This window comes from Oryzias latipes, chromosome 10 (genome assembly GCF_053564925.1).
Source record: "Oryzias latipes strain Hd-rR chromosome 10, Olatipes_Hd-rR_3.1".
NCBI lineage: Eukaryota > Metazoa > Chordata > Actinopteri > Beloniformes > Adrianichthyidae > Oryzias > Oryzias latipes.
In genome coordinates, this window is record NC_136246.1 from 25,656,571 (window position 1) to 25,672,754 (window position 16,184).

General features: G+C 41.7%; 1 protein-coding gene across 1 annotated transcript in view; it reads left to right on the forward strand.

Annotated features, from left to right (window-relative positions):
• efnb1 (ephrin-B1) overlaps window positions 1–12,112 on the forward strand; it is a 62,452-nt gene extending 50,340 nt beyond the window's left edge. The window contains exons 4-5 of the mRNA XM_004073539.5: window positions 5,661–5,777; window positions 8,270–12,112. Of these exons, the coding sequence (XP_004073587.1) occupies window positions 5,661–5,777; window positions 8,270–8,658 (506 nt within the window). The 3' untranslated portion in view covers window positions 8,659–12,112. The remainder of the gene's footprint in view (window positions 1–5,660; window positions 5,778–8,269) is intronic.
• The last annotated feature ends 4,072 nt before the right edge of the window (window positions 12,113–16,184 follow it).

The window sequence follows — 16,184 nt, forward strand, 5'->3', positions numbered from 1 at the left end:
GTGCCTCTGAAGCCCCTATTTTTCCCACATCTCTTTTTATCATAGACTACCTCTTCCTAATGAAGTGTCTTAACTGGTGTGCATGGCAGATGTTGCCGTGAATCTTTTTTGTCGTGTTCACAAACACGTCCGAATGAAGCATGACAACCATTAATGGAAAAAGTTATGTGTGTCTGAATGACTGAATGTTGTCGCTTTAGCAGTAAATCCCATATTTCATGTGTGAAAAGCACTTAATTCAACCATAAAGCACCATGTTGTTATTGTAAAGTGTTATATGGATGACAAGTGTTTATGTTGCTCATGTAAAAGATCATTCGATCCTGCGTGAGCTCTGTTGGTTTAGCGTCTGTCCTACGACGGAAGGATTGGTCATTCTATTCCAGGCCTAGCACGTGTCAAATTGTCTGTAGTACTTTCCTTACATTTCTATTCTTCTTAGTTTATAATACTGCATCCAAATTTCTGAAATAGAACTGTGACTTAGGACCAAGATTAAAAAGCCTGTGTGTTCAGAACCTTTGGGGACAATAGAAACGCTCATCCTTACCTACTAATTTGGCAAAAATAACAACGTACTATTTAATTTTCAGAGTACTGACCACACAGAAAACACGTATAAATTGATTCACTTTTTAATTACTTTACTGACTTAGTTATCACATACATAACATTATGGGGAAAAAAAAAAGGCGACAGAGTATAAAACTATAGAATGAACGTTATATAGAACAGGTAAACATACAGGGAGGTGGAAGAAGCCAGATAACCTAGATAAGATCACAAAAATTGTATTTTTGAAAGTATAAATCTTTATTTAAATAACAACAAAAGTTAAGAAAAAAGCCAGCTGGATGACTAAGAAGGAAAACTCGATGTCCAAAGATGGCTAAACATCGCTCTTATATAATGTTTTTTTTTAACTGTAGGGGTCTTGTGGGTTAATTATCTGTTTAATACTGGTTGTATTAAGTGTTTGCAAGCAGTCAATAAGTGGGACTGCTCCATGGACTGTTCCCTTCGATTTTCAGGATTTGTGTGTCACTGCGATAAAGTGCCCTGATTAATTAGTTATTGAATTCTTGTCTGGTTTTGTTGAATATTACATTTGTACTTACAGAAAATCCTCAATTGTGGTATACATTGAGGTATAACATTACATAGGCCAATGCCATGACAGATGACTGTATCCACGTCGGCCACCCTTACTGGTAATGTAGACACATTTTTTATCCTGCGAGTAGTTGTTTATAAAAGAGCTCCCAGATGGCTTTTGTAGAATAACTTCTACTTCCAAATTATGAGGAGCTCTGTGACACCCCTCAGCTGGGATTCGTACACAGCAATCACTGTGGAAAGTATGTTTGAAGTCGGTGCGCAAGTGCTTGCTCAGGGTTAAGTCATCGAAAAAATGCTGGACGTAAACAAGTCAGCTTTGTTTGGATATCCTTGGACGCAACATTTGGTTTGCGTTACAAGTTTCACTTTTACATGCAGTTCAACTGGCTGTGTGGACATCTATATCCTGGGTTTGACAGTGTACAGTACACAGATGTGTTGCTCGGCAAACATTTCCTCCATCCTCAGTCTGATTGTTTTGACCCAAACAGACACTAATTGCCATTTGAGAGGAACATCTGCCTAAGTACGATGATCTGATTTCCAACCTAAAAGCTGGATGGTTGAAAATGCAGAAAATGAACTGAGACGTGCTGAGAAAGCTTTAGTGTGTGCTGATATTAGGATGTAGGCTAGTGGGATGATGGCCGTGTATCCTGGCAGTCGGAGGGAAAATAGAGGCTGACGAATGCTGATGGCAGCAGAGGTTCGAGCAGGACCAAACTCAGCAGATACGGAAAATAATATAACACAAGCATCACAGGAACCAGACAGGCATTGCATTATCTTTCTATGTAGGTCAATTTGAGCATATGACAGCCTGGGATTGCAGCATGGCTGCATGAGTTCTGGCAGCACATGCCTTTTCACTCTATTAACTGGGAAAAAAACAATTCCAAATTCTACATTGATGAAAGTTGAAAGGAAATGCCTTAATCGAGGACAATTCTTGGAGATTTATTCTCAGCTGAGTTCTGTTTCTGTGACTCCGGGCTGTTCCTCAGCAGAGCTATGCACTCATTCCCCGAAACGGTCTACAGCGAGCTGTCACTCACAATCAATGTGGCCTAAAAACCCTGTTAGAAAAAAACATGCTATTGGCCCTGCTGCCACTCCTTTTGAAATCTATTTCAGTGAGCATAATTTTGTGAGTGGAACATGACCATTCAACCCAGCAACTGTTTGAAGACGGCTTCAAGAAATTAAAGCTATGACAGCATCTTTGATTTGGCTGCTTTGTGCAATTTGTAACTTTTTCTTTGCCATTTCAAAGGTAAAAGCAGTTTTAAGAAAGTAGTTTATTAGCTGCACACATTCAGCAACACTGCAAACTGTCCTGTAAAGTGATAAAGTAATCACATTTTTTCTGAAAAAGACTCATTTATTTATTTTTTCTTTTCAAAATCCCTTTTTTATTTATTTAAATACCTACTCCAATCATCTTTTGAGCTTTTTCAAAAGCGTTCCCAGTAGCCTTTTAATTATGATTATGCCATTTTTAGCCAAAATCAAAAAACGTGTTTAGTTTTCTGGGAACTATTTTCTGCAGAGCAACTGAAGTTCTTCAGAAATTTGTCTCTAAGTTGTGATGGGACTATTGCTGGGGAGTAAGCCTGCCCTCATTCCCCATCATCCCTTTGTCTACATGCTCTCCCACTGGCTTACAGCCCCTCATAATCTCTAGCTAACATTAGCGTTGCAATAAAAATGGTGATCAATATCGGAGCTATCCAGCTGGACAATTTTGAGCCAGATGCCAGCTCAGACGAGGAAAATAAAAACCTCAATTTCTGTTGGCAGAATCGTTGGTGCAGAGCAACCCCGACCAATGTTCCCCTCCCTGCTGCTGCGAGCACGGAGCTTGTAGCCTGCCTAGCATATTTTCTACGTCACAAACAAACTTTTTTTTTCCATCACATCGATTAGAGTAAAGGAATACCGTACTCAGAAATGCAATTTTAGGCTTAATTTTTTCTATTTTATGTCCTCTACCATCAGAAAAATATCACAAGAACATGTTGAAAACATGAAAAAACCCATTTTCATCAGAGTTGGACTTTTATTCAAACAATTTCTTGATTTGGTTGTCATATAAAAATGCTCATTTATGTTACATCTAAGTATTTGTTGCATTTTCCAGTTAAAAGTGTTTTAATTTTGCTGTACAAATTTAGGAGATTTCATGCTTAAGACACAATATGCTACTGAAAATGATAACTTAAATACGTAAAATCTTGTATTTAACGACACAATAAATGACCATGATGAACATTATATTGAAGGTAGTGGGCTTTTACTTTACAAGTTTTACATAAAGTAATTTTTATGATTTTAATCCCACCTATCTTTTTTCTTTTTAGTAGCTCAGGGAAATCTAAAGCTTTGAAAAAAACATTCTATCTTGTATCAAACCTCACCAGATCAATCTGTAATGAAAACAGACATTTTTCACAGCCCTTCCTTTTGCAGTGTTTTGTTCCTACAAACACAATAAAAGCTAAAGCTCCAACTGGTTTTGACCCCAGATGTTATCGTGTGTTTGATTCCTCTGTTTTTGCAGCTGAATGCCTTCCGTTCGCCAGGCTCTCCAGATCCCCTGATATTTCCGTTTTCACTCCTTTATCGTTTATTTTCACTGTTCATTTCAGTGTGAAGTACGTGCTCGCTCTTTTAATGCTGCATTTGCAATGCGTTTACATTTAACTGTGACAACACTCTTGGGCATTATCATATTGACTCATCTGCAGTTTTGTCGCTAGAGACAGCTGATTCTCTGGTGCTCATTAAATGCACTTTATTTCTTCTTTGGTCTAGCCTGTAAACCAATATCAGCTAAAAAAAAAAGAAGGGAAACAGAGTTAATAGGAAGCCCATAATTTATACATGTGTTACATTCAGCAGTCTTTTTCCCCTCCACCTCATCATGCCTTTGTGCTCATTAGAAATATGTTGACTCACCGCCGTGCATGCATCTTCACTCATGTTTTTTTTTCCATCTCCCTCTCCCAGCATCACCGTCTCCCCCTTCTATCACTCGATCATCATCTCCCTCCCTCCCCTAACTCTCTCCTACCTTCTGGCGGGTTGGCAGTTCTGAGGTAGTTGCTGTCTGCATAGCTAAGGGAAATGTCAGCGGCACACGCAGGAAAAATGGGTCAGAACATTAGAACGCTGCCTGCACATGCTCAGTGGTTGGCACAGTGTTGAGGCTATGTGCTCCGAGTGAGTCGGATCAGTGTGTCCTCTCGTATCCTCTGTCATGCGTGAATGTTCCCACTTCTCACTCCTGTCTTTTCTCATCAATTATTAAAAATGCACAACAGCTCACAGCTAGGTTCACTCCTGCTGCAATCAGGATGGAGAAGCGCTGTGGTCTGGACATGGAGAAAATAGAGGAATGGAGGAGATCAGATTGAGAACCCACCCTCCCAAGACAGAAGCCAATGCAGCCATGAATGTATACCATATTTCACGGTTTTTATGCCTTATCTGTGAGACCTCCCTTGAGTGGAGTCATTTCTCGTCTTTGCTCAGAATCGGGCAAACCTGGACGGAAATGCTGACAACTAGATTGACCGGTTCTCTCCGCTTCATACCTGTGCAAGGCCACACACACTCGCCACCAGGGATTTGAGTACAAATTACTTCCCCACTTGCCCTCATCTCTATTTCTCATGCACAGCCCCTCGAGCGGGCCTATGGGCAAATGCAGATAAGGCCTGCTGGAAGGAGCATCTGATAGAGCTCGGTGGAATTCATCGGCTTCAGTAATGGTATATAAGTGTCTTCTGTCTGCTGGCCATGCCCTTATGAAAACCACACCGAGTACCCACCAGTGTTTACAGCACAAAGACTTCAAAGTGTGTGTGTCTGCTGAAATCGCAACAGACAGTCAGATAAACTGTCTGTTTCCTTTGCGCTCCCCTCAGAGCTCATGTGGCCCCCCTCCTCTTCTCCTGCTCCTCTACTTGCCTCCCCCAGTCCCTTCCTGTCTTCATATTATCTCCCTCTCAGAATTTTGCCTCTTCCATGCTTCCATGAGTTGAAGCCAGAGCAATAAATAAGGCATATTATGGCCTTTTAACGTGATGAATAATGTAAAACAATAAAAAGTTAATATATAACTACTTTACCCCCATTCTGCCAGACCTAAGTGTATTCTAAGTATATTGTAGGTGTGTACATACGTGTGTGTGCAGAAGGTTTGCGTGTGTGCGTGAGGCTCCCATGAATGTGTCAGTGTTGCGAATGCCTGTCTGAGTGTTTGCTGAAGGAGCTGCTGATGTAGATGTGAGCTCATTTTTTACGACAGGACAGGGATATTGGCGTGTTTTCACAGACGTACGCAAATTCCTCCTTCCTCTTTTTCTGCTTTCATCTCCTCTTTTGACACTCGCAGAGAGATCACCTTCTCTGTGCATAAAAGATATATCAAAAGATAATAAATATAATCCCTGCTGTTACAGAGAACAACTCATTTTGATTCAGCACCAGCAGCTTGCCAGCTCTGATCTGTTTTTGTTGTGTTTTGTTTGTTACAGTCCCGAATGCAGCAAACCCTGATGCGCCTGAGACTCCGGATGACAACACCATACCTGAGTCCAGTCCTATTACGCCCAAAACCAATGAGATAAGACCTGAAGAACCAGGAAGTCCAGGTGAGTGGAAAATGATTAGAACTCTCTGGCTTTGCAGCCAGAATGATGTTGCAGAATGATGTTTCTGCTTTCTAGAGAGCAAATGTTTAGGCAAATAAAGATTTTTGAAATGTTAGAAAACAACAAGAATAATACTCACAGCCTTAAGGTCTCGACTAATAATTAATCACACTTAGCCTAAAAGCAGAAAATAGAAGCAATAGTTGATCTTCTAGATGTAAATTAAAGCTCATGTGCTTTTGAATGCCAAATGGTGCTCCTTTTGTGCTAATGGGATTTATTAGATGCAGCGAATAACACTCAATTTCTCTTAAAACAAATACAGTTTACGCTGGCAAAAGTTAAGAAAAAATATTTCTAAAATATCCTTTGAAATCTAATTAGAATTGCAGATAAATTAAGATGAAAAGGAGAAAAATGAAGGAATCACTTGATCCCTCGCTCTGGGCTCTGGTTCTTTCCTGTTTTTACTTCCAACTTTCATTGCTGCTTCCCAAAGGAGAAACTGCTTCTTTTTCGTTTATTAACTCCTCTCCACTTCACTAACTTTTCACTTACTCCACAACTTTGTACGCCACAGTTTTCCTCTAAGTTCATACTGTCACGCCTGTCCCAATGTGATAAGCCACGCTTCTTTAATAATTGCTTATTTGACATTAGTTGCTCTATAAAAAGATTCCCTAATGCCACCTCTTCCTGGTATCCCAGCTTTTACCTGTCTACCATTCATTGTGTCAAGTGAGGGAGTGGAGGGTGGGGTGAAGGACGAGCGGCTGCGGTTTGAGGGGCAGATATTTCAGGAATGAAATCCGTGACAGCCTTTCTGCAGTTCCATCCCGTGCCCAGAATGCAGAAAATTCCTGCAGCCTCTGATTTCAGTGATAAGTCTCGGAGCTGGTACTTTACCGTCGCGTCGCAGGAGTCGGGGATAAGTCGCTGTTATCCCCTTATCAATAAATGGTTAAGTGAAAAGTGGATTGCCATGTGCAGAAGCACAGTCATTAGCAGGGATGGCAGCTTCCTAAGGCATGGGACTTTTGTGTGCCTTTTGGGGGGTTGATGTGGGGGTCACGGACAGTAAAAGAGTGATGGCTGGGATTGTGGTGGGGGTGGAGGGGGGATTCTCTCTGGCAGCAGCTGCGTGTATACATGGAAAACAGATTTGGTTCTTCTCAGGTTTCAGTCACTGAAGGACCCCAGTTATTCTCTCTTTCTTTTTCAGTAACACCCTGACAACCCCCATCCTAAACCCTTTAAACAAAAGAAGATCAGATCAGATCAGAACCCCTCCACCCTTCAGTCTTTGCCATACTATTGCAGGCTCAAGGTAGTAGAAAACATATTCAGTTCTTATCACAGTTGTGAACTCAGATTTAATTAAAGTCCCTCTCCAATCATCTTATGATTGATTTTAAAAGCATTCTCAGTGGTCTTTTAATTGTGAATATGCCATTTTTAGCCAAAACCAAAAAACGTGTGTCGTTTTCTAGGACATAGCTTCTGCAGAGCAGCAGGAGTTTGTTAGAAATTTGCCTCTGGGTTGGTGGCACGCAGTGAGCCCACCCCATTTCTCATGATCCATCTGTTTACACGCTCTCCTACTAGCTTACAGCCCCTTGCAACCCCTAACGAAAATGGCGAGCAATATAGTAGCCAACCAGCCGTAGAGTTTTGAGCCAAATGCCAGCTCAGACAAGGAAAACAAAGACGTACATGGATCTAGTAGTCTACTAGTAGTGGATGCATCAGATTGGAGCAGAGCAAGTAGGTTGTGGCCACTATTGTAGCTCCTACAAGCCTTTTTAAACTGCGTCTTTTCGTTTCCTGATTCCGTGCTCCTGATTCACAATGGTTTGAATTAAGAAATACTCAGAAATGCAACCTTAGGCCTATTTTCTTTATATATGTCCTCCATTATGAGAAAATACCACAAGAAAATGTTAAAAAACACCAATAATATAATTTTTAATGGAGTGGGTCTTTTAAAAGTCTATTTTGATTTGAGTCATGTTGGGTAAACAGGAACTAGGATTTAGGAAGCTCTGCACATGATGTGACAGCCTCACTGTAAATGTGCGTCATTCTCCTCACAACCACATTAAAATGATTCATCCCTCTTCGCAAACAAGCAAGACCCTACCTCTTCGGTGAGGCATAAATGGCAGGGCCGTTTCCTTAAATGTCGTAAACTAACCAACAGCAAGAATTAGTTACCTCTTTATTTTTAATGGAGAGTCATTAATTAAACTCCCAAAGTCCTTATGTGAGTTTATTACTGTCTCTGCACCTTGATATTATAAGAAAATCTCCACACGTGGCACCTTTTTGATCTTTTTTAGGTACTAAATCTATCTTTTTTTTAAGGAACAAAAACACAATAAATCAAAAAAATGAGGGGTAGACCTTTCCTCCCTGCAATGGAAAAATAAATTATGACAGCCTGCCTTATTTGACCTCCCTTTCCTAAGCCCTCTTTGTGATTCTCCTTCCAGACCACAGGAATCAGGACCAGACAGGGTCTTCTGCTACAGACGGCATCCTAGGCTCCAAAATGGCTTTGTTTTCCACCATCGCAGCCGGCTGCGTCATCTTCCTCGTGCTCATCCTCCTCCTCGTCATCCTCCTTATCAAGATGCGCAAACGTGCCAGGAAAAACTCCCACTCTCAGGCCCGCCCCTCCGCGTTGTCGCTCAGCACGCTGTCCAATCCCAAACTCCCGGGCACGGCGGGCACGGAGCCCAGTGACATCATCATTCCTCTGCGGACAGAGAACAACTACTGCCCTCACTATGAGAAGGTGAGCGGCGACTATGGCCATCCAGTCTACATTGTCCAGGAGATGCCTCCACAGAGCCCTGCCAACATCTACTACAAAGTCTGAAGGGCTTCATCTAGCCAGCAATGCGGTCAAGAGAGAGAAAAAGAGGAGCGCCTGATTTACGTTCTTGGGAAAACACTTTCCTTTGCAATCTGGGGACTTGATGCCTCTTCAAGCCCCTGTTATTTCTACCACCTGCTGCACAAATCTGGAGAAACACGCAGCGACCAGTAAACCAGCGGGGATGAGAGCTGCCTGATGAAAGAGGGTTTACCCTGTTTGTTTGAGTTGTCTGACATTCCCCCACCTTCCATCCTTCCCCATCCACTCCCACCCTCCGCATCTCCCTGCTGTGTTCTGGCAGGGGGTGGGGGTGGGGGGGCGTGGCTGGAGCAACCAACCAACAGATGGAACTCAAGCTTCGTGGTCCCTTTTTAACAGACAGGATATAACTTATCTCAGCTCCCTGAAGTACAGTCTGTGCTACACCCAATTAAACACACCGTCCTAGCACACCAGCCGGGAACAGGCAGACATGGGCCTGAGCGCCACTCAGCCTGCATTTCCTCTCTTTTTCCTTTGTGCGAGTGGAGAACAAGTGTGTGCGTGCGCGCCTCAAAGCCTGTGTGATAGTGGGGGCCTCGTGCCGGGCCAGGAAACTCTCCAGATAGCTCAGGTATATTACAAAGTGTGTGAAATAAAGTGTTTCTCCTCCCTTCGCACCTCTGACGTTTGCCTTACTTACTATTTTTAATGGAGGATTTCCTTGAACCCTGATTCAGTTCACAAAGCAGTTGTATTTTGTTAGACTTTTCCTACAAGTGCACAATGTATAGGAGTTAATAGATCATTGGTATAACTCAGTCTCTTCACCACCCATCTCATCCATTGCGCTCATTTCTTTTTTTCTTGAGGAAATACTTTGACCTGGACTGTAGACGTCGAGGTGTGTAGTTGTGTGTGTATGTGTGTGTGTAGCTGATAACTCCCTCCTCCGTTGTTTTTAATACAAGTTTCCCCATCACTCTGGTATTTATGACCTGCTTGTGTGTATTTCGGGGAGTGTCCTCTAGATGTGTCTGGGCATGTCTAGGCCATTTTTTTTTTCTAATGTGGGAAAACCGGCTTTGTGGGAGAATTTTACTGTATCGGCCATAAGCTGTAAAAACAAGACAGACTAGAGTCGACAGACAGACAAGCCCGAGATCTAACAAAAACCTCTTGTGGCTCCAGTTGGCAGGAATTGAGGATATTGCTGTCTGATAGGCTGTCAGTGTGGGGGTTTTCAACACAGCAGGCAGGTTTGTATGTATTTGTTTTCATCCTCTGGTGCCACAGTTTAAGCATCAAATGGTTAGATTGATGCCTGCTGCCTGGGTGAGGAGGTGGGCTGTGAGAGGATGGGAGGGGCTGCTGATTGGTTGGCCTATATAGGCAGAGTGCCCTATATGTAAGTTGCTGCTGAAAACCGGGATACAGTATTATCAGATGCCAATTGGCTGCCATCTGTAGATGAGTCATTGGAGTGCGCAGTAAGTGGTGTCGCCAGCGTGTGACTAATCTCTGTGCCATCTTCATGCCCACACTCAGTCGCCAGGGAGGACAGAGCGGCAGAAAAAAGGAGAAAATGTTCCTTCGACTTGGCTTTGACCTGAGTGTTTGATGAGGCTGTGCTACTATTTCCATTTTTCCATCCTCTCACTGGTTGTGGATAAAGATTCTATACAGGGTATCACAGTCAAAGTGGCGGCGGGCACCATGCAGGCCTGAGCAGTGAACTGGAGCTGCTATATGAACTTCTAGGTGCAAGATTTGCACCTATTTTCACATCTCTCACATCTGTGAGAGATGTGGTGCTGTGGTGGGGCAGCCAAACAGACTTGTTTCGGGACTGGCACTGGGCGCTCCAAACAGTGTGGCTGCCAAGCCTGGGAGCGCCACGATCCAAGCTAATGATGTGTGAGAGGAGAGGGGAGCAGATAAGGACATCCATTCTTCAGCGCACAGACCCGAGCTGTCATTCCATGCACACACAAATACACCGAGACTGACGGGTCCAGGTTTATCTCCAGTCTAATGGTCAGAATGGCAGTTAGTGTTTATTTTCTGGCAGAGGCACCCATCATCCGCTGCCACGCACGGCGCTGTCGCCATCACCGGACAAACTCTGCTGAGTTAAAAGGCAGTGCAGCCTGAAGACTCCGGGAAGATTCCTATGGCTCTTGTGTGCCGTTAACCTCAGAGTTAACAACCTAAACAGCTGCTTGTGCTTTTGTGGTTCTGTGTTTTAACTCAGCATGCAGCCCTCGGTGGCTCTCTGCGAAACACATCGAGAGCATATATTTTTGTTTCGGATCGCTGCGCATCCGTTCAGCTACACCAGCTTAGGGAGTCATTAACAAATTACCATGAACCATATCTCATTTTGTTCATTCTAGTGACCACTTAATGTTATTCAAATTTGGGTAGGAGGAAGAAAAACAAGAAAAAGAAAAAAATTGTAAATATATGGACAGAGCCCGAATTAAGATGTAATTTCACCTTGAACACTGCTCATAAGAAAATTTAAGATTAGATTTTTGTAATGGAGGATGTTTGTAAATAGCCGTCTTTTTAAAGTGTGTTTTGTATAAATCCTTGCATTTTTTTTGTCCCTGTGACATGTTTTTATTTCCCTTTTCCTTTAGACTTCAACTACGTATTGCAACAGTCACATGAGCTGTCTTTTTACGCAGCCTCCAGTATTGTTAAAGAGTTGTTGTTACCACACGTGTTTTAAAAAAGACATGCGTTGGGCCTTTGCTTTTTAACAGGAACTGCAGTCACTCAGAGCTTGTTCAGGACTTTGTCACCCAGTGGCTGAGAAATAATAGGTCGCTGAAACATGTAGAAGACAGCACTTAACTCTGCATATGAAGACTGTGTGATTTAGTCTCCCTTTGAGTTCAGCCCTAAAAAAGCAAAACGATTTGGGTTTTAAAAAGCTGAAAGTGCAGGATAGAGAAAGAGGCAGATAAGGAAGAGGAGGAGCGGAGAAAACAAAAAAAAAAGAAAAAAAAGAGGCCATGTATGAGAGTGCGACCGTGGTGCGCTCTCCAATAAATCATCTGGTTTACACCACTCATTATCTCCCAGGCGGTCCTTTGTTTTAAAGATGCTCTCTCCTTCTTCTCTCCCTCCGCCCCTCTCTTTTGTCATCCCTCTCTTACTAATTTAGCTCAAGGATTTCGGTTGCCTATGAGCCTCACTGTAGGTTGGTTTCTGCCACTGCTTAAAGTCACAGTATTATTTCTCAGTGTGCACGTGAAAGCAAAAACCTGTTGAATTTATTTCCCTTTGTTTAAATCACAACTGTCAAGTTTTGTCATTTTAGTTAAATTTTGTTCTTTTCTTTTGCCATTCACTTATTTGCCGCTTCTCAGCGTAACCTGTTGGCACCAGCTGCAATGGAAATTATGTTCCACCAGTTTGGAAACTACCGCATATTGATAAATAAAGTTTTTCCCATGGAAACTTGGGTCTGGACTGATGTTTTTTTTTTTTTCTGTTTCAAATTTGTTTTCCCTTTAGGATTTAAGATTGTTACTTAGAAACCTTTATTCCTATTACAGTGACCACCTTGGCACATGAGTAAAAAAAAATAAAAAACACAACAACGCCCACACTCACAGCACCCCACTCCCCCAAACCCTCACCTCAGGGGTCAGTGCTGCACAGATGGGTTTGTTCTGATTCATTAGCCAGATTGAAATCACAAGAAGGCTTCATAAATTCATATTCGGGGGAATGTGGACACGGCTTTTTGCATATTTACTAATGCCTGCATCAACCCGCTCTGCCCTGGTGTCCTCCAAAATTACATTTCTTCATACTTAATTAAATCTGATTGGCTCCACTCAGCCTTTCCGTTGAATTTGTCTTGAATTACAGTCGGTATTTACACGAGAAACAAATCAAGAGTATGCTCTAAAAGTATGAAATGCTGTTACAGCGACCAAGCTTTTAGCTATAAAACAGTATCTGTGGGCAAGTCTTTCATGCTGCTTATGGTAAGAGCAGAGACATGGGGGGTAAGCGAAGAGACTGATGCCAGGAGAAAAAGGAAGTCAGTGCAATGAGAGTCATAATGTGGCTGTGCTGTCAATGCTTTCCCCTCAATCTTTTTTGCTGTCCTTCCTTTTCAATGTTTCTTTCTGAGCTTTGGGGCACATATAAGTGTATCTGGTTTCCTGGGTTGGGCCTCAGATGCCCCCAAAGAAACACTTTTCCATGAATTTATTAAAATCTTCCTTTAGGAGCTGCTTCTCTGCCATTCCACCAAAGCAGTCTCAAACATTGCACACAAGTTTTATATCAAAACAGCCAAAAACATTGTCATCACCACAAATTCTTTTTAAATGCACAAGACGATGGCTTGCATGTCTTTATAGAGGAAATAAGTCACCTGGGAAACTAACAGCTGCCAGCAGTTTCAGTTGACTAGGGAGCAATTAAACCTACACTCAATTTTATACACTGACAAGTGGGAAGAAAAATTCCATTTTTTACCTCTTTATTTTGCAGCAAAATGTTAAAATTTGTAATGTTTGGCCCGATAATGTCAAGTCAGAAATAGGTCTTTTAAGGTAGAGAAGTAGAGATTAAATAGGTGGTTGTTCACCTCATATAACCAGGAGTTTGTGCTTTTTTTTTTTTTACCTAAGCCTCATAATTTCTCCTCCAACCAGGCCAGCGCAGCTTGTGAAGCCACAAACGGAAAATGAAGTTGGAGAGGTAAATTGATCTAGCTAACCAGATGAGGGAAAGAATTCAAGAACGCAAGTCTGATTTCCCTGACTGTGTTTGCTGGCACTCCGACTTAGTTTCCCTTTATGTAATTTTGCTCAAACCGCCCTGACACCAAATCTGCTGCATGTGCAGACTATGTTCTTGATCTGCAGGAGCAAGTAAGTTCAAACTCTGCAAACCATTTGGCATCCAGGGGTTAGGCCTGTCAATAAAAGTCTTAAATGATTTGGTCCTCAATCTCCTTGTGTTTCTTCATAAAGATTGTCCGAGAGACTTGTAACTCACACCAGAATCAATACGACATACTATGGGACATGCTCTTTCTTGTGTAATGTACATATACATATTTAATGGGTTAATGCATCACTCGCCATTCATAAATTATGCAGGGCTGCTAATGCCTTGCATCAAACCCTGCTCATCAAATATCAAGCGGATTTTTGGTCAAGATCGGAGCTGCAGAGGAAACTGGAGATGAAGGAAAATGGAGCCAATCGAAGAAAAACCACAAAAAGAGAGTTCATTAGTCAAACGGTGACATAAACTGTAGATCATTCATGAAAGGGCGTAATAATATTATTTAAATTCCAATCAGTGGGGGAAGAATATCCAAACATCACTGAGCTTTAATCCCTCCAGAGGAGCTGGAAACGGAAATTCCACCTTAGCATCTCTCTTTCCTGGTATGTTTCAACTTTAAGTTGCAGTCCAGCAGCATACACACACACATGTGCACACACAGAGCCGTCAGGCACATATTGATGGCATTGTTATGACCAGAACATGCCTGATCAGGCCTGTGCTGTGGCAGGGATCCAGGTCTGACCGCGACTCATCAATCATTCGCAGGACTGAAACAGAAAAGACTGAAAAAAAAATGCACATGCTTACAGGAGAATGTAACAGGGGTGGCTGAGTGCTGGGTCACAGGTGTGGAAACCAAAAAAAGAAACAGCAAATTATTCCACGTTCTTCTCCCCCCCCCCCCCCCCCCTTTTTCAAAGTATCCTTCCTTTTAAAGAGAAACAGCACTCTTAGCCTTCCTACAACCCAAGCTTAAAAAAAAGAGAAAGAGTTCCTTGACTCAATTTAAAATCACCATGCCCAGATTTTACGGCATTATCTGTGCCGGCCATTTATATAACACGACTCCAAAAAGCATTTGCACAATTTTCCAATTACTGTATTATGCCTCGAAGCTTTGATTTCTTCAGTCTCCCTCATTTCCTCCTTTTCACTCAAACTGCTCTTGATGTTTAACACTATAAAAGCATCGTTCCTACAAATGCCGACACACTTTTCTTCCTTTAAGCAATGTCTTTTCTCCTTTCAAGCAACATAATGCGTTTTGCAATTTATTTTAAATTTCGTATTTAAGTGTGGTCATGTCCTGACCTGCTTGAGTGGCAGGTATTGGAAGGTCAAAGGACTGGGTGCATATGTATGACAAAGCCAAAGAAGTTACTAAAAATCTTGAAGTCTGAATTGCAAACCAAAAAATTTTAAATTACCGCACATCCAAACCTCAGGGGACGTTTTTATATATATATGTATATGTTTTTTTTAAAGTGGGGCTGTGTGAAGTACTTACGAGCAGTCAGTCACTTCAGCTGCCTCTTTGCATTCACATGAGTGGTGGTGGTGGGGGGGTTCTTTTCTGATGAATAGGAGAGCCAAGGGCAATAAAGTCCTTAAAACACAAAACTTCAAATGAAAGCACATCTGAAATAATCCAGCTGGCACCACTGCACAATTGAGTACCACTGTCAGTAGATTACTAAAAATTGCAAATGATCTACTTTACTACCTTCCCCAATGCTTTACATTTTTTCTTTTTTTATATTTACTCCAACATGACACAACAAAATGTGAAAACTGGAACAATAATAGCACACACTTGTACCACTTTTCTCTGGCAAAAAATTTCAGTCTCATCACACATTGAAGCACAAAGTCCCTTTTTGCAAGTCTAAAATTTCACAATAAAGTTAGGGTCAATTCAGATCCAAGTTAGGTCTAAAAGGCTCACTCAGACAAAAATCATGTTTTTTGGTGATTTTAACAAGTTCTTGTAACATTTTCTGATGATGAAGGACATATATCAAGAAAATTAAGCTTAGAATTGCATTTTTCAATCTTTATATAAATTTGTGAATCAAGAGCAGGTGAAAGAGGTAGTTTGAAAAAGAGCTTGTTTGTGACAGCTTGTGTGAGGTTAAATGTCTGATGAACTCCTGCCGCTCTCAAGAAACTAGGTCCTAGAAAATGCAGGATTTTAGATTGACCTAAAAATACCACAACCATAATTAAAGAATCGCTGGGAATGCTTGTAACCCTATCCTAGGCACTTTAACATTGGGAGTTGGGTCATCTAGACCCACTAGACAGTGCGCTGAACCTTTTTTCTTCAATGATTTGTGATCTTCACTGGTGTCCATGGATTACATGAAATCTTTCCACCTTTATCCACCTTTGTCATGGTAGGAATAATGTCAATGTAAGGGTGGGGTCATCTAAGATAGCACAAGGGTTAAAATAGATCAAGAGATGATCAGATTGCTGATGTACGTCATTTCAAGTCAAACACGTATCTTACATTTAAGATAAAATTTTGTTTTTGTCACAAATTGTCAGTAAACTGTTTTCAAACACAAACTTTTCTGAACCTCCAATGCAAAGTTTCTAAGGGAAAACTTTTATTTTTGGTCTGGTTGTGGTGTTCTTGAGCTATGAAAAGAGATAGAATAATAAATAGGCAAATGCTTTTTTTTGCACCTTGTTTGTACATGTTGGTTCTTTGG